This window comes from Citrus clementina, unplaced genomic scaffold (assembly GCF_000493195.1).
Source record: "Citrus clementina cultivar Clemenules unplaced genomic scaffold, Citrus_clementina_v1.0 scaffold_9, whole genome shotgun sequence".
Lineage (NCBI taxonomy): Eukaryota > Viridiplantae > Streptophyta > Magnoliopsida > Sapindales > Rutaceae > Citrus > Citrus x clementina.
In genome coordinates, this window is record NW_006261964.1 from 1,692,724 (window position 1) to 1,711,593 (window position 18,870).

Consider the following 18,870-nt stretch of genomic DNA (forward strand, 5'->3'; position numbering starts at 1 on the left):
CATAAACATTCCGGTCCTTGTTAGATGCAATCACACGAAGCCAATCACGCACATTGTGCTTCTTCAAATACTTCTTTGTCAAGTACTTTAAGTACCTACATAAGTGCTCAACTCAATCAATAACAGAATACAACTAAATACATGAGCAAAGTTCATTTTACCCTAATTCCAAAATTTCAATTTCTAAACAGACTAAGTGTACCTAGTTTCAAGTAAATTCAAATTATTTCAAAATTTGTAAGATATTCTGAAATTTGTCAAATTTATAGGCATAATCATTGTTTATAGGTATTCTTCAAAGAACAGAAAGAAAGTCACATTCTTTCATTTATTATGAAAACCTATTAAGCCAAAGCGCAGGGCAGTTTTAAAAGTCGCTTCAAAAGTAAGTACCTTTTGGAGAAGTTGGAGTCGGAGAGAACGGTGATCTTAGTCTTGTCACGAGTGACGGTAACAGTGTCACCGAGGGCGCCGGCTTTGCCGCCAACTTTGATGCGCTCTTGGAGGAACTTTTCGAGGGAAGCAATGTCCATAATCTTGTCCTCGACAGGCTTCGCACAGTCGATGGTGAAAGTTGCACCCTTCTTCTTTCCCTTGGCTCCACCACCGGCCGCTCCTCCGCTTCCTCTGCTCATTGTTCTTTCTTCACTTGATTGATGGTTCCTACAGAAATCAAAACGACGAAGAATAAAGTAAGAAAATTAAGAACGACATTTTGACGAGGGTAGAGATGAGTTTGTTACCTGCGTGCGTGGATGATTGGGGTTTTGGTGCGCCGCTGTAATGGGAGAGAGATTTCCGAGTTAGGGTTAGGATTTTATATGGAGTGAGCCACTGTATTTTGGAAGCAAACACATGTTAATGGGCTGAGGCCCGTAATATAGGAGGGCTCATCTATACAGTTTGTTAGTGGGCCGAGGCTCGTAATCTTGGTGAGCTGATCAATCTGCTTAAAAATTATTATTCTTATTTTATGATATAAAAAAAAAAGTACTTCTAAAATTTCGAAAATTATTTGAAAATATTTTCCGGAAACATAACTAATGCTTTTAACTTCCCGTAATTCTTCTGTTTAATAATAATAATAAAATCTCGTAATTACTGAATAGCTTCCTCGTCAACCCCCCCACCCCCCCAAGTAGGAGTGTTCGCAGATCGAATTTTACGGATTAGACATCAATCCATATCCAATCCATAATTTTGCGGATTATAATTTTTCAATCCAATCCAATCCACAAATTGATTAAACTCAATCCATACGTCTGCGGATCGGATGCGGATTTAACTTAATCCATATCCAATCCACCATTTTGCTCATTAGTTTCCGAATTAAAAATTTTAAGTTCTCCCCAATACATGAACAAATGAAATTAAAAAAAAAAATCTAATATAAAAATAATTTTACTACCAATTAAATTTAAAATTGAATAAAATTTAAACAAATTAATTATTTTAATAAAACTAAAATAATACATTCAAAGTTTCAAAATATAGTTCATCGAGATTAATTGTTCAAATAAAGCTACAATAATACGTTTAAAGTTTCAAAATATAACATATTAAGATTAATTATTCAAATAAAGTTACAATAATACATTAACATAACATCGAAATTAATTGTTCAAATAAAGCCACAATTAATTGAAATGACGAAGTTTCTGAAACCAAACACAGTCTGATCCTTCACCAGTGCTATTGCACTTGTCGAAAAGTGGTAATTACGGAGCCGCCAACGATGGGAACCAAGAGAAGTATGGGTGGCGATCTTGAAGGTTGGATAATACAATTGTTTGGTTGGAACCAGTGATTGTGAAGTGGCTCGATGAACTCAAGGAAGAAGATGGCTTACTCTCGCTGGAATCACGTGGCCAACGTCCTTCAAAACGGTGTCGAGAGTGTATCGAACCAGTATTGGGTGTTGCTAATGCGTGTGACGGTGGGGAAGCTTAGGGTTTTTTGTTTGCAAATTGTTGGTGACTTGGCGTTATGTTACTTTACTTTTGGGTGACTTTACAAATTGTTGTTAACTTGACGTTATGTTACTTTATTTTTGCCAGTGCGTGTGACTTTGCTTTTATTTTGTTTTACAATTTTTACAAGTTATATTTGTATATTTGATTATTTAATTATTTTTTATTTAATATTATTATTGGGCAATGGCTAAGATTTGTTATAGTGCTTATGTAATTATGTAATGTCACATTTATAATATTCTTTAATTAAATTTATAATAAAATTTTAACTATATATATATATATATATATATATATTTTTTTTTTTACGGATTTACAGAAGTAAATCCATATCCAATCCATCGACTACGGATTTTTAAATTTTCAATCCATATCCAATCCACGAATCCACGGATCGGATTTATACGGATCAAATTTTCACAGATCAGACGGATTGAGCGGATCAAATTGAATTCTGCACACCCCTACTCCTCCCCCCCGGGCGCCGCGGCCCAAAAAAAAAGTCTTACAGCTTACAACTACTCATCATATGAGAAGAAGTTTTCTTCCGATTTCAAAATTTATTTACTTCTGTCTATATCTCAATCCGTTAATACATTTAATTATTTTCAAGAAAAACACACCCACCAAATGAGGGTCTTAGGCGAAGTATTACTGCCATCAGCAGCAACAACATTCAGCACACTACATCCAATTATTTAGTGTCAACACCACCCAAAAAATCTCTAAACCAGACATACCATGAGAGTGTATGCAAAGAAAGTAATTAACACTTATGATCCTCGAAACTATTTGTTGTGCGAATTGAAAAGTGATCTTCAAGTTTCCCCTCATATTTTCGGAAAATATTAAACGTCACTCAACCACCAGCATTCAACAGAAGATTATTCGTTGTAATAGTTCATGAATAGATGAGACTGCCAAAGAAAAATTTCCAATCAATTCAAGGCATTTCCAAGAAAAAGGAAAAAGAGGCAAAATAGAATCATCCAAACAATGTTTTCTTCTCCATCTAACAAAAATTGTTCCCAACAATTCCCTACCTTCCCACATCTCCCTGCTACTACTCTCCCTGTTTTACTTGTTTCTCCTTGCTGCTTCTGATTTATCCGATTTACTGTAATGGGTGGCTGGCAGGGACGTCGAGGGTAGTTCCGGCTTGAATCTGGCCCCAGCCAATAAGACGCCAGTGCTTCTCAACTCTTCGACTGAGCGCAATCTTCTCCCCCCTACTGGTGCACACTGGAGATGTAAGTTGGAGTTTTGCCAAATCATTCTTTACAGCAAGAACTCTAGCTCCGGTCGACATAGATCCTATGTTCAGCATAAGAATCTCTTGTTTGGCAAGTTTGGAGACCTTTCCCTGCCTTTCTGAGCCCTTTGTCCTCACACCCAAAAGCCGGCGCAATAGAAAGAAGTTCACCTGAAACATCAGGCATCACAATTTTAAGCATCAGTGGCTCTCCTCACATGAGAATCTTGTTTACCAAACCACAATTTCTATTGAGATCTATTTTCTACACAGATAAACAAACAGATAAGTTGAAACATAATATCTCTATATAAGTAAAATAACATATATCCCAGAACAAGAGGTAATTGTACGACATGATTATTCCACTTGTAAAAATCCAGCTGAGCACATAAACATAATACCATATATAATCAATCTAAAATATCATAAAAAGCTTTTTACCTCAAGCTCGACAAAAACTTCAGGGAGTGACCCAACCTCCCCAAGAACCTGACCCACCAGTCTATCCGCCCGTGTCAAAGTAGGATCCATGGTTGTACCAACCCCAATGAGACCTCCTGGAACTGCAAATTGTAACTCATTTTGCTCAGCAAACAATGAAACTATTCTCGAGTATATAGGTGTGCACTTGATGTTCCCGGACTCATCTTTGACAACAATACCGGGACGAACCTCAATAAATTGGTTCACCTTCAGAACACCCTGGCAAAAAAGGGGGGAAAAAATCAGCTTGAGGGAAAAAAATGTATCATCCAAGTTTTAAGCCAACTGGAATCATCAATCATTGAAACCAGAGTCGTGGACTGTTTGTGGGAACATAACCTATCCACCATTAGATCTTGCTAAAAAAATTTTATCACCAATACATCTTGTAGATGTATTCATAAGCTATATTAATTAGTTTAATGCCCTAATTTCTTTTTAAGATTAGGATTTTATCATCCATACTACAGTTCACAGTCAAGTATACAACAACCTATAACAACAAGAATACTCGGTAAGAAGAATGGCTGTCATAACTGGTTCGCTGAAAAAGAGACATACCCTCAGGATGCTGCCACCAGCAACACCACCTCTTATATCATCAACCTCAAAACCAGGTTTATTGACATCAAAAGATCGAATTACAATCATATTTGGTGGATCAATAAAGTTCCTCTCTGGAATGGGAATCTTTTTCACAATATATTCGCATACAACATCAATATTGTACTTTAGCTGTGCAGAAATGGGAACCACTGGTGCGCCATCAGCAACAGTTCCCTGGTACAAAAAATTGCAGGTTGAAATTCAGTTGAATAGCATAGGAAAATTGCACCAAATGTATACGCATTATATACAAGCTGAAATTAGGGAGAAATTTTTCCAATGAGAATGGTCTGAGAAGAAACCTGGATAAACTTCATGATAGCTTCATGTTGGTTGATGGCCACATTTTCCTGAATGAGATCAACTTTATTTTGAAGAATTATTATATGTTGGAGACGCATGATTTCAACAGCTGCCAAGTGCTCCGATGTTTGTGGTTGCGGGCAACTTTCATTGGCTGCTATGAGAAGCAATGCTCCATCCATAATTGCTGCTCCATTAAGCATTGTAGCCATAAGAATATCATGACCCTGTCAACAGAAAGATGTAGAAAACTTATCAGCATAAATTGACCCCGGACAATTTGCATGAAAAAGGGGTATGCAATTTCTAAATATACAAACATAAGATATAAGACAATCAACTTGTTCTACTTATATTCCAAGACTATGTTTCCACCTAAAAAGTACCAGTAAGGTCCAAGTCAGATCAAGAACATCACAAAGGGGAAGGCAACCAGATGGCCATTCAAGAAAGATATCATTGTTAATATCCCCTCATTAGTTTCCACTTATTAAAAAGATCCAAAGACAGGTTGATCAAAACACAAAAACAGTAAACATAACTCATCCTTTTTTGAGTATCTGGAAAAATATACAAACATAAACAGACCCTGCCAATCCATGAATACATCATCAAATCAATTTATATACTTTAAAATCCAAGTCTCAATAATATATATCATAATAAAAAATCATCATTCACTTACCGGGCAATCAACAAAAGAGACATGCCTAAGCAATTTCATCCTGCAGTTCTCAAAACCAGGCACATCGCACAGAGGATTATCTTCTTTCCCACTTCCATATGCCCTAAAAAAGAAGGCAAATTACATATTAACATGAAATTCTGGAAAATGACATGACAAAAGAATTGCATCTGTTATAAGCCACCTACTTATAGCACATTGGTCGTGGGCAACGATCATCTTCACATTTGTATATCTTGGCATTTGCATATCCAAGCTTGATAGTAATGTTACGCTCTAATTCATTCTTAAAACGAACAGTCTACAAATAAAAGGCAAGGATTATGCAAAACCCATTAGATTATGCACGCAAACATCTTGTCATAAAAATTAAAGGAATATTTCATAATCTTGACATAGACAAAGGCATATTAACTCAACCAATCATATCTCGTATTGCTTCCATTATGCTACTTGAGCCAACACAAGATTGTCATCTATTGACTCTGAGTGAAACTAAATCAGCCTGAATCAAACAAACAATTCAAGTATTTTCCACCAAGTTTATCAGAGGACCTTTATAGATTACTCAACCGAGACACAAATCCCCATATGAGAGACTAAAATGTATACCGAGCATGCCATTGAAAGGAAAATTACAAGCAGTAGAAACAAAGAAGCCACAAACCTGAACACCAGATATTGCCTTCACAACAGTTGATTTGCCATGGGCCACATGACCGATAGTTCCTGAAAAAAAAAAAAAAAGAAATCCACCAACAATCAATTTCAAATCCAAAACAGAACCCAATCAAGAACAATAACTAAAACTTATTAAATCCAGCTTTTGAAATGAAAGTGTCATATTGCAAAGATTTACTCATGGGAAAGGGAACATTACCAATATTAATAGTAGCCTGGCGAGAAATGACTTCAGGAGAAAGAGGATGCAACTTAGTTACATCCAACTTACTCAAGTCCTGTTCCATCAAACCCTTCCGTGACATCTTGCCTGTTTCTTTGAAAATACCCCTCTCCTTATTGTCTGTATTGCCACTAGTAATGTTCAAGCCCGTAAAACTGAATGGCCAACAATATAGTACATAAAGTTATATTAATCAATTAGGATGAAGCAATAATATAAATTTGTAGCCAAACACCATAATTAAATACACAAAAAACGAATACAAAAGAAAAAAAGAACACCCACAAAAACCCTAATGAACCAAGATGCATAGAAACCCTAAATTCAACAATGAAATGATAACCGGAACAAATTGCTCGCCAAAAATAAAAAAATTGAATATTACAAAAATAATGAAAAATAAACCGTAATGAACAAGATTCATAAAGAAACGCAGAATTCAACGATAACAAATAAAAAAAAGAACCAATAATTCGTGGGGGAATAATCAGGTGTCAGAGCTGAATCTGCGAGTGAGAAAAGAAGAGCAGACGGTAAAAGAAGCGGACGTACCTGATTGAATGCAGAGCAAGTTGCGACCGGAGAACGACTGCGAGACCGAGATTTGACTGAGGTTTACCGCTATATTGATTGTGAGAGGGTGTGTGTGTGAGAGAGAATTTTAGGTTTTGGGGGACTTCTTGCGATCCCCGTGGGGTTACATTTGTAAATTTTTATTGGATTACAGCTGGCCTTATTGGGTTAGGTTGTGCCCGACTGCCCATGGGCCTTGTTACGCATGGTATTGCGCAAAGCATAATCCGAAGAGTGGAGCTATTGGCACCCATACATTATTCTTAAAAAACCTCACTTTAAATAAAATTATAATTAAGGATACATATAGATTTTTTTTTCCAGCAAATTACTTAATTCATAATCAATCCTTTTAAAAAAAATATTTTATATGTTTCTTCCTATCTAACTAAAATAAATTGTACAAATTTAGAATAATATATTGTTCTCTTTTGATTTTTTATTGATTAAATATTTTTATATTTAAAATTGCTTTGAAATTATAATTTGAAATATGTGTTATTTCAGCCAATAATTAACACTAAAAACTTATCACCCATATAACTTTTTAATTTGTGTGTAGAGTAATAATAAAATTGAAAATAATTAAAAAATAACACAATAATACTTTGAGTTTTAACAATAAAACAAATCAAATGAAAATTGAGAACTTAGAAAAATATATCTAAAAAAAAGGATATTTTCAAAAATAAAATGAATATAACTAAAAAAGGAGTTTTATGAGGAGATCAGAGGGGTGTCAATAGTCTAACTCTAATCCGAATTGTATTTGATTATATTTGTACTTTCTTCAACCCCAAGAATTAAATTTGTTATTTGCACTTACTTCGGCCCTAGTAGACCAAATTAACGTTCTGTACTTGAATAAAATTTTGCTTTCTTCCATCCCAAAAAGAAAATTAATTCGCAATTTTATTTCTCACGTGCAGTGGTATTAGACAGGCTCGTTCATTGGCTTTATTTAAAAATTATGATTCTTGCTCGCCAAGCAATCCTAAATCTCCCAAGATCAATTGAAGGAATAATCTACCTAGTTTTTATATTCTTAGCAAACATATTAATTGCTCGAGAAACTTAGTCAAATTGAACACTTTAAGCCCTTTGTTAATTTTGATATCTGTTACTTAGAACTAAAGATGGTAGTGTAAATAATACAGTGTTTATACTTGAAATGGGAAGTCATTACCTTAATGTCATTTGCATGGAATGGCCAATATCCACCAACAATATAGCACAATGCTTGATATAAAACCAAAAACCAATACTAATTAACGAAGAATCTACAACATAAAAATGGATTAAACAAATTCTCTCAGTGGATATAATTTCCGTTTTTTCCCTACAGAAGGGCTTCAGAATCTGCTGCTAATTTATTCCAAAAGCATTCCACTTATCTTTTATGTTTTGGCAGTTCGTTCATTTATACCTATTTATATATCTCCAGTTTTCCCAACAACTCATGGGAATTTAATTAGCAGAGTACATCGAAGAAGAAGTGGCATCACCTCCACCACCACCACCAGCAGCTTCCTTCTGGTCACCAAAAATTCGATGCCGGAAGTCGGCAACCATGAGAGGAAGCCCCTTCCGGAGGGTCACTCTTGGCTCCCACCCAAGAAGCTGTTTAGCCTTTGTAATGTCTGGCTTCCTTTTATGTGGATCATCCTCTGTGTTTGGCCTGAACTCTATCCTTGCATTTCGGTCTATTATCTCTTGCACGACCTGTGACATTATTAGTATATATATAAACTCGCAGATTAATGATATCAGTCGTGTGTAGTTGCGAAACGATGGTCCATAAATGCATTAATGAACAGGATATATACCTCAGCTAGTTCAAGCATGGTGAATTCACCAGGATTGCCGAGATTAAAAGGACCGACATGATCGCCCTCCATTAGCCTTATTAGGCCCTCAACCTGTAGAAGGTAGATCGTGAAAATATAACACAAAGAGTTCTATTCTTGTGGTCACCATAAATAACGTGCATGTGTGTACTGACTAGCTACTCAGAGCATGCATATAATCTAGAGGACATGACAGCCAAAAAGCCTCCCCCACATAACGCATTTACTGTGGTTTCAAGTACAAACACACAATTTACTCCAGTAGATACCATTCTGTAGAGGTTTTCACATAGTTTTTACTTGTTGGCATCTCTTTCAACATTTCAAACAAAATGGTCTTTGTACATGGTACATATATACCAGTGGTCGCTGGTGAGAGGGAGATGACACACCACAGTTCACAAAGCGGACACCAGCCAAATAATTGCACGGATTGACAATTACTTTTCACTAACAAATGAAAAGCAACCTTATCACGGGTAACCAACAACGTCCACAATCACTTATGATCTTTCCCAACGAATTGTTTATATCAATGAGTGCTGTGTATCTAGGGTCTGTGACAGTGTGACGTATCATTTTCTGCGGATCATATATATAGAGGCAGAAATATCAAGTGAGGAAGCCAACAACACATGTGGCGCATACGATCCCGTACTCTGTGATAGTGTCGTCCGCCACATGAGCTTATTCTAAATGAAGCTAGATATGAGTCCATTACTAACGCTTTTTTGTCACTTACCAGGTCTGAAACGAATTGGAAACTTCTAGTCTGTTTTCCATCGCCATAAACAGTCAATGGCTCCTTCCTCAACGCCTGCACAAATTTTCAAATTTATATTTAAACATGCATGGATAGTGCCTAGTGGGCAACTGCATGCATAAATATATTATTTATATCACATAAATTATAGGGGGAAAATTGCTCACTTGGGCGACAAAGTTGCTCACAACACGACCATCATCAATGCACATTCGTGGTCCATAAGTGTTGAAAATCCTAGCAATCCTCGCCTGCAAAGCAAAACAAATCAAATACAAATACAAATACAGAAACAAAAGAAAATCAATTATCTTATTGAACATTACAAGATGCGTTACATATATCTTTAATAATAAGGAACAGTACGTAACCTCAATTCCAAGTCCTCGATGATAGTCCATGGTCAAGGTCTCTGCTGTGCGCTTGCCCTCATCATAACAGCTTCTTACACCTGCCAAAAAGTCAAATAAAATGGAGGAAATCCAATGGGGATGATGAAATCAAACGGTGGAGAGTTACTCACCGATGGGGTTGACATTGCCCCAGTAGGTCTCGGCCTGCGGATGCTGTAAAGGGTCACCGTACACTTCACTAGTGCTTGTTAACAAGAACCGTGCCCCAACTCTTTTAGCTAGCCCTAACATGTTGAGTGTCCCCACCACGTTCGTCTTGTTCACCCCCACCACACGCAAAATAACAGTCAAAGGAATTCAAACTTCAAACAAATTAACAACAGGTTTCAACAAAAATAATAAACACATTAATTTTAATTTAATTTTTCTACATGTTAATGAAAAAGGATATGATGGTCTTGACAGGATTGAACTTGTAATGAACAGGCGAGGCGGGGCAAGCAAGATGGTAGATCTGATCAACTTCTAGAAGAATTGGCTCCACGACGTCGTGTCGAATGAGCTCGAACCGCGGGTTACCAAAATGGTGAATCAAGTTATCCTTTTTACCGGTAAAATAATTATCAACGACGATGACGCTATCACCTCTATCCATCAGACGGTCCACGAGGTGGCTCCCCACAAACCCGGCCCCACCCGTTACCAAAATCCTCAAGCTCTTTCTTTGTAACCCCAAGGGCACTTTGCCACCCGCGTTTACGTGTTGTACCTCCGCAGCCTCGTAGAGGACACGGCGCCGACTCAGGTGGGTTGTCTCGGACGTCGTAAGAAGAGCCGGGTTGGCGATTTGGTGTTGACGTAAGGGAAGTTTGCTGAAGATGAGAGATGAAATGGCGATGCCAATGAAGAGAAAGATGAGTCGTTGAGAACGAAGCATGTACTGAACTGGGTTTCGGAAACTTTTAACTGATTTCGAAGGCCTTGGTGATGAATCAAGGCCAATAATTTGGTCTTGTGTTTGGCTTGTTTGGCTTCTATGGATCAACTCATGAGAACCCATCTTTTGTTTTCCGAGCAGAATGCTTATAGTTCTAGATTTTCTCGAGAAAAACTTGAAAGCCAAAGAGTTGTTAACGTCTGTAATAACTCTGATGGATGTAGAGAGAGAGAGAGAATTTTGCTTGATTGGCACAGCAGCAGTAGTTGTGTTTCTGCATGAAATTAGGCCGCTTAATTCCTCTTATAGGGCCGTGCTTGTTGCTGTTCTTACGGTTTTGCATTTATGGTGCCAACTTTTATGCATTTTTGGAATTCACTTTGCTTACTATAAGGAGTTCATGTGTGAGCATGCATTTACTTGGAATTTTTTTTTTAAAAATGTCCAAAATTTGGTTACATATATATATACACGCACCTGTTTTTATTGTTTTTGTAGCCAATAATCATTTTTGCATAATAATGCCCATACTTTCGGCAGTGGCAATAAACATTGTTAACTTTGCTTGTCGACTGCGGTAGTTAACTTGTCATAACACTTTAAAACGAAAAATTAATTGGACATTCTTCTAATAGGACGTTCTTGTAAATTAACCTTGATTTCAGGTTATTTTAGTAAACTTTTCAAATATTTTAGTTATTTGAACCCACCAAATTTGCATCTACACTCATTTTAAAAAATAAATTCATTATTAAAAATTTAAAATCTTAAAATTATCCTTCACTAACCTTTCTCTATGTACCTCACTATTACATAGTCACTCTCTACTTTTACATTCTACAAACTAAACTTTCAATTTCATTTTCTTTTGGATTTTTTTTTTCATTTCTTAGTAAACATAATCTCTATTTCATATTTTTTATATATAAGATATTTTTTTAATATTCATTAACTTTCATAACTGAAAATTTTGATAATTTTTATTTCTGAATGATGGATTTTGATCCTCATAGTTTATGACAACTTATAACGAAACTAATTATTTGTTGTTTTGTAGTTTGCAATTAAAAGAAAATATATAAGGCATTAATGAGAGTTGAAGAATTGAGAATGAAAAGAGAAAGAAATGGTTAATTAAGTAATTTCATCAAAAAGTATTTTAATAATAAAATTGTTAACTTGAAAAAAAAAAGGTGTAGAGAGGAAATTGGTGGGTTCAAATAGTCTCACGCCTTACCCTAATATAATATATGAGCATTTTTTTGACAAAAGTTTGTTAAAGTATGATTAATGGTACGAGATAGAGATATTGAATCCGTATGGAAGTGTTCATGTATTAGCATTACTTCATATTTATCTCTATAAATTGATTCTCACCTTCATCTCAAGATCTTAAAGCTCCCAATTGACTGACTGTAAGAAGGTAGCAAAGGTAATACCTTCAACGTACATAGACTTTAATTGTTGCGAAGACCGCACTTTGTCTACACTAAAGACCGAAATCGGCGAAAATGGAGGGAAGAGAAAGTAGGTAAAAGATCACAATATTTCAACCGTCAAGGGTGGCAATGATACTGCGACTAGAGCCAATGAGTGCACTAATACTAGGGCGTCGGTTGCAAACCCACCTGCTATATTGTCTCGGAAGCAAAGGTTTGATTGCCAGTGGATTTATGGACAATGAGAATTTTTGCTTGCTTTCGAAACATTAGTAGTTTAAGCACTATGAACCTGCAGAGACTAAAAGATGCTTAAGATAAAAGTTTCTGCTTTCAAGCGATTACGGGGGCAGCAGCTAATATTTTAATAATTTTCACATGATCTCTAATAAGCCAAAACAACTCAAAGAGCAGCCCATTTTCACGAGGCAGGCAAGATTTTTCATCTTTTTATCTTTGAACTCTCATCCTAACCGGGGCAAGAACGTAATCATTTGTTATTGAAGTGGCCCAACCGCATCATATAGCTAAATTAATTTTACATGTTATTGAACACTATGAGACAATATGATACATGACAAAATCAAAGCAAGACTATGGGTAGGATGAGACTAGAATCGCCGGATATCTTTTGGAGGCTTAAAGTTGAGGGGATGAGTTTCCGGGGTGGCAGTTTCATCTTCTCTCCACATTTTGATTGTCTTGTCAGCTTCACATGTGACAAGTCTTGAACCAGTTACATCATAGGAGAGAGCATATATACCCGCTTCACTGTCCAATGAACCTGAAACAGATAATCATTCGACATTAGAAATTTTCCCCATTTTCAACAGCAGCCTTACAGCAATAAAAAGAATAATTGTAAATGAATGAATAAATAAAATTGGGTGAATTCTGTATATACCAGGCTGTACAATTGTTTGGGCTTGCTGGAAATTGTGACCACTTTTCCAATCCCAGAACCACAGACTCCCATTGTCACCTTCAATTACATACAAGCAACCAATTAGAACATACACATACATGCCACAACGTCAGGCCTGATATCATCACAATTGAATTCTGACTTTTATAGAATCAAATGAGAAGCATATCAAAAGTGTAGCAAGTACAAACCTCCTGTAGCTAAGACACCCTCCTCATTGACAGCCATGGAGTTAATGATAGTTTTCTGCTGTGAGCTGCTCAAACGAACGTAGAGTTAGGAACTGATAAAGAAACTAAGACAATTCTATGATATACAATAAACATACATTAGGAGGTCTCTGGATAATGCATCATCATGATATTCCAAGTGCATTAATTAAAAACAATAAACTCAAAGCACAGTCTCAAAGCAATACTAAGACAGATGAGTAATCTGAGTGTAAGTTTTAAGGATTACATTTCCCAAGGAATATAAAAACAAACACTGTTCTAGACATTTATCAGAGTATATAGCCAAGAAGATTACTAACTAGAAATTATTAACTCAAACGTTTACTTCTCTGAATTTTTAGACTACAGTTATCAGTCAGAATCTCAATATAGAAGTACCAAACAGAAGAGAAAGTAAAGGAGGGAAAGTTAAAAAAAGAACAAACCAAGAGTATATATGCAGCGAAGGAAAGCAAATCTCATCTACAGTACATATTGAAAATATAGGTTGTTTGAGAACTTAGAACTTACAGCATGTTGTGTAGAAACTCTCCCTTTGGAAGGTTGAATTTCTTAATATTTTCAGCTGATGCAGAAGCAAAGCAATCCCTGGAATAACAGAACATATTAAAGAAAATTTAAAGACATCATACGTAGTTTAAGTACGATACAATCAATCACGGCTCTCTGGCTTCATAAAGGTAACTGATAACATGTCCGAGAACATACTCTGTAGGATGCAAAGCCATTGCTCGCACAGATTTCTTATGGTGTGTGAGAGTTAGCATCGTTTTCCCTACAAGAAAAAAGGATTTGAAATGTTAATTTTCTAATGCAAAAAAGAGGAAAACTAATAACAAAATGAATAAATAAGTAGCTACCATATCTAAGATCCCAAAACTTAATGGTTGAGTCGTGGGAGCCAGTAACAACTTGTGGATCCTGGAAATGAAAGAACCACACTATAGTTTAACTAAAAAAATATTATTAATGGTCATAAATAGATTAGATTACGTAATAAGAGCACCCTATGTTCTCCCTTTGAATATGAAAGGCACAATACAATCATGTCATCCACAAAGAGCCATTTCACTTTAAAGACCAATTAACATTCCTATGTTTTGCTACAACCATGGCATAATTGAGAATCTTTCCATCACATTTGTTATATAAAGCAGAATGTTTCAGTTATACTTAATCTGCAACTTCACAATCTCTAGCATGTGCATGCATACTCCTGAAAACGTCAAGTCTCAGGGTCTAAGCAAACAAACAAATAGGAAACCCCAACTAGGAAACGAAACAAAACAAGCAGCAATGAGAATACATAAATAAACACCAGAATCATCTAAGACAATTTTTTCTAACACCTGAACACAAAAAATGTTCATACCGTAGGTCGAGTGAAAACTGAGCAAACTGTATTATCATGCCCAGCCAATGCAAAGATTTGCATTTTTGTACGAATATCCCAGACCTGAAAAAGTGTTATAACATCAAAAGATTACAACCATTTTTCTATACCACATTCAGCAAAACTACATACTCCATTCAGCGAGCAACGAATTGCACTCACAATAAAAATGTCATAAAACAACGATAAAATTTATACCCGGCAAACAGAATCACGACCCCCTGTAAGCAATATGTCAATGGTGGGATGAAGACCCAAGCAGTAAACACCACTTAGATGGCCATGATAAGACCGGATAACCTGTAAAGCAGATTAAAAATTTCAACACTAAAATCACTTGTAAAATGGCTCAAAAAATTAATTTAACAGGAGTATTTGAAGTTCTGACCTTATTTTGTTCAAGATCCCAGCATTTAACTTGTTTATCATCACCGGCAGAGAACATATAAGTATGTTTGCTGCTAACAGCAAGACCTGCAAATGAAAGAAAAAAAATGACCTCAGAATTTTGTTCATAATTCAGAAAGTATTAGCTAAAAGCAATTTATGACTGGTAAAAATTTCCAGAAACTAACCTCGTACTTGTTCAATATGTCCTGTTAGTGTCAACTTTAGTGTTCCTTTTGCTACATCCCATATCTGATCAAGAAAACAAATATATAAATGGAAACAGTCAAGCTGGATGTCCTAAGATGAAGCAATTATTACAATGTCAAGTTCAAACCATTCACAGTTTTTCTGATTTTCAAAAAGAATGGCTGCAATAATTTATCCATTCTCATATGCAACGAAAATCAAGCCTGCTTAACAGGTGAATTTCATCCGCATTTTTATCCACTAACAGAGGATTAGAAAAAGATTTATGATAATTATCAGAGTTTATGGTGTGAAAAGAACAGAAAAGTGAAAAGAAATCAAATAGCAATCGCAACATTGAGATGAGTTAAATATAGCACAAACAAGCCAAATATCTAAACAACACATAACCAAAGAAACACATAGAAGCTAACAGGAAAATAGTTCAGAAATCAGACATGAAAATGAAGATTAAAGCTCAAACCTTAATTGTACGATCTGCAGAGCCAGTGCAAAACCATGTATTGCTATGATCAAATGCAACAGATCTTACCCATCCCAAATGGCCACTAATGACCTACAAAGCAAAATCAATTTAAGCAAATATCAAATAAAGTCTGTTGGCAAATGATTGATAAATTAGAAACACACAGGAACATGTATGCATGCACACCCAGACACAAATAAACCAGACAAAGGCTAGTGTCAAATTTAAAACCATTAGGGAAAGATGAAAAATCCGCCTATGCAGACCTGTCAGGTGATAAGCCAAATTCATTAGCAGGGATAAGAAAATGAACATACTAAACAAAAACAAATGAAATCCCATGTTTTCTCCCTTAAATCTTAGCCACAAATGAATAGACATGATATTCATTTTTTCTCTTCATCAAATTTATTCAATGACCGTTAACACCATTACAATAGTGCCCTTCTAGATTTCCAATAATGGAATGGGATTAAAGAAACAGAAAATTGAATGTGTCAAAAAAATATATATCATGCAACTATAAGGCTCAAATTTCCCAGTTTCAGATTGGTAATAGAATAAGTAGAGCAGACAAAAAAATAACTGAATGAACTTTTAAGCGTGTAGGGAAACCATCTAACTAAAATTTATATGAATGGAAAGCTCAGAGTCAAAACTTAAAGGTAGCCAAAGTCCGATCAAAACTTTTTTCTTCTCCCCCCCCCCTCCCCACATTAAACACACACGCACACTACATGAGACTCCAACCCGAGACCTAAGTCTTGGTAAGGCTGCCCACTACCCACTGGAGCTAGGCCTTGGTCTGAAGTTTGATAAGAACTATGATTTGGCTCCGTTAAACATCATACACTACCTTTCAATTTTAAAGCAGATGAAGGTTCCATGAGCATGCCTAGATAAATGCATATTTTACTAAAAATTTTACAACAAAGATTATCATCAGAAAAGAAACAGTTAAATATGATTTGGCTCCATTAACCATCATACACTACCTTTCAATTTTAGTGCAGATGAAGGTGTCATTCTAAAGTTTTACAAAAACGATTATCATCAGAAAAGAAACCAATTAAACCAAACAACTTGCATGTGCACAAAGTAACAAAAGAATAAACCGTGTCTTACTCTGTAGCACTTCCATGGAGCATGCCATTCAGGACGTGGCCACTTGCTCGGGATTCGTTCCATTATTGCAGAAGTTGAAAGATTCCTATGGAAAAGAAGAAAGAAAAGAAAGTATGTTTAAACTTGAGAATGGCCCGATTATCCAAGGTAGCACCAATACTCAAAATAGTAAGAGATATGTCAAGCAGTGCATGGTTTCAGTTACTCATATATCATTATAGCAGAATGAAAGAAAGCACAACAAAGGAGAAAATGAAAACCTTTCAGATGATGCAGAAGTAGATACAATGGCACTGCTTTTGCCTGAAGGACCAACATTATTTCTGCCAGAAACATGATATTGATTAAACCAAAGGCACAAATATGCTCAGCAGTGACAGGATAAGATAAACACACATAAGAGACTGCTTTGTTAAGAAGTAAAAGCATTGAAACAGAAGAGAATACTCACAGTCCCTTAGGCTGCGCAGATGGACCAACAACCAAAGCATTTTGAGCACCTGCTTTCTGTGCATCCCTCGAGCCTTCTGGCCCTAAAACATAGTAAGTGCAATATTCTAAGCAAGGATTCAAGGCACATTGAAATCATAATAGATAACATTTCTTTATCACACTAAAAAACGCAGAATTAACAACTCTAAATTCTGAATCATCAATTTCATATTAACAAAACCTGGAAGAGCAAGGACATCTGAAGATCCAGATGGTTGATTCCGATGAGCTGTTGTAGTCGAATTAACTTGACGCCTAGGTTCATTGGTACTTTTAATACCTCCATACTCAAGATTTAGCTATAAATTCAGTCAAAATCCAATACATAAGCCACAATACAATCACATTGTCAAAAAAATTACCGGAACAAGCAAAAAAGGAAAACGAACTAAATATTTGAAAACTATACTCAAATTTCTCATTATATAAGCACAACCAATATATAAATTAGACTAACCTTATGGCTTATGCGAATTTTTTTACTGCATGAACAAAAAAGAAAAACGGTAAGTTTGAACTGCGTTTTAGGAAAACGAAAACGGGAAATGTAAAAGAATGACAGCAAAGAAGAAAAATTTAGGGTATAGAACAGAACGGTGGTGACCTTTCAGGATCGGGAGGAGGTAAGCGGCCGTGAGTAGGGCTAAAGAGATCGAGGGCTCGCTTTTGGGATTTGAGACTTAGCTTCTTTAGTGATTGTGGCTCTACCGGCTCTAAATCCATTGCTGGTCCGGGCATATTCGCTTCTTCTTCTTCTTCTTCGACTTCTAGCAACCGCTAGCTAGGGCTTTAGACGAAAACTGGAACAGATACAGCGAGCAAGACGGACAGAAAGAGAGAGCGCGAACCGCCTCCGGGTCAAATTGTTTCGGTAATTTGTTTTGCGAGAATTTGTGGTTTTAATAATACGACTTCGTTTCTTTGCATAGGCTTTAGCTGGTAAAGTGGGTGTGGGATGGTCTGGATCCGGTACCGCTTTACAAACAGTGAGACAAAAATTACCGAATTGTTTAAAAAAAAAAAAACACTTTGTAATTTAAAAAAAAAAATAGAGGTGGGTAAAATCTAAATTATCTTTTTATCTCTTGTCATCACAAAATTTATAACTTGAGTAATTAAATAAAATTATTTAAAAATCACTCTATCAAAATATTGAAGACTAACACTTTATATTCATATTAGCTGTTTATAAGTTATTTATATTGATACTTCAAATATTAAAAGTTTACAACTTGCACCAATATCTTGGTGCCAAAGGGTGAAGCTAAGCCACCATTAATTTACAAATACAAATTAAATTATTATTATTATTGAAGGCTTAAAATTTGTTTTACCACCGAACCAGTGGCTTAAGTGGCAATGAGTCTCAAATTCTAAAGCGCGCTATGAATGACTATAGGTTAAAAAATATTAGCAAGATTTATAATAAATTGGAAGTATAGTATACGTTAAAAAGCTCAATTTGCTCGCAATTTTAGTTCATATTGCATTATGTATAACATAACTGAATATCCCAAT

The 18,870-nt window shown here is 35.7% G+C and overlaps 3 protein-coding genes and 1 pseudogene across 5 annotated transcripts in view; all 4 read right to left on the minus strand.

The window, feature by feature from the left end:
• Window positions 1-839, minus strand: part of LOC18032789 (60S ribosomal protein L22-3) — a 1,588-nt gene extending 749 nt beyond the window's left edge. Inside the window, exons 1-3 of the mRNA XM_006419483.2 lie at window positions 744-839; window positions 394-663; window positions 1-95 (exon numbers count right to left, since the gene is read on the minus strand). Of these exons, the coding sequence (XP_006419546.2) occupies window positions 1-95; window positions 394-635 (337 nt within the window). The 5' untranslated portion in view covers window positions 636-663; window positions 744-839. The remainder of the gene's footprint in view (window positions 96-393; window positions 664-743) is intronic.
• A 1,913-nt stretch (window positions 840-2,752) lies between these two features.
• Window positions 2,753-6,901, minus strand: LOC18033082 (eukaryotic translation initiation factor 2 subunit gamma). 3 transcript variants are annotated; one of them, XR_002904838.1, is made up of 10 exons: window positions 6,762-6,901; window positions 6,186-6,364; window positions 5,973-6,034; window positions 5,494-5,606; window positions 5,306-5,408; window positions 4,620-4,847; window positions 4,273-4,491; window positions 3,670-3,930; window positions 3,017-3,396; window positions 2,753-2,890 (listed from the first exon to the last, which is right to left on the minus strand). XR_002904838.1 is itself a non-coding variant. In XM_006419484.2 (9 exons), exons 2-9 carry the CDS (start codon window positions 6,289-6,291, stop codon window positions 3,088-3,090), a joined length of 1,401 nt encoding a protein of 466 aa, XP_006419547.1. In that variant the 5' UTR covers window positions 6,292-6,364; window positions 6,762-6,901; the 3' UTR covers window positions 2,753-3,087. The 3 variants fall into 3 exon arrangements, 2 of the variants coding, with proteins under 2 accessions (XP_006419547.1, XP_024037394.1); XM_006419484.2 differs by having other exon boundaries at window positions 2,753-3,396; XM_024181626.1 differs by lacking the exons at window positions 6,186-6,364; window positions 6,762-6,901 and adding an exon at window positions 5,726-5,810 and having other exon boundaries at window positions 2,753-3,396.
• Window positions 6,902-7,951: 1,050 nt separating this feature from the next.
• LOC18032780 lies at window positions 7,952-11,040 on the minus strand (annotated as a pseudogene).
• Window positions 11,041-12,591: 1,551 nt separating this feature from the next.
• On the minus strand, window positions 12,592-18,267 carry LOC18032774 (protein pleiotropic regulatory locus 1). Its single transcript, XM_006419487.2, has 17 exons — window positions 17,957-18,267; window positions 17,810-17,834; window positions 17,534-17,651; window positions 17,312-17,393; window positions 17,121-17,183; window positions 16,861-16,945; window positions 15,733-15,825; window positions 15,248-15,311; window positions 15,061-15,146; window positions 14,871-14,972; window positions 14,652-14,735; window positions 14,140-14,200; window positions 13,988-14,054; window positions 13,790-13,867; window positions 13,238-13,302; window positions 13,026-13,103; window positions 12,592-12,905 (listed from the first exon to the last, which is right to left on the minus strand). The coding sequence occupies exons 1-17, from the start codon at window positions 18,088-18,090 to the stop codon at window positions 12,733-12,735; spliced, it is 1,458 nt and encodes a 485-aa protein (XP_006419550.1). The 5' UTR covers window positions 18,091-18,267; the 3' UTR covers window positions 12,592-12,732.
• Between the last annotated feature and the right edge of the window lie 603 nt (window positions 18,268-18,870).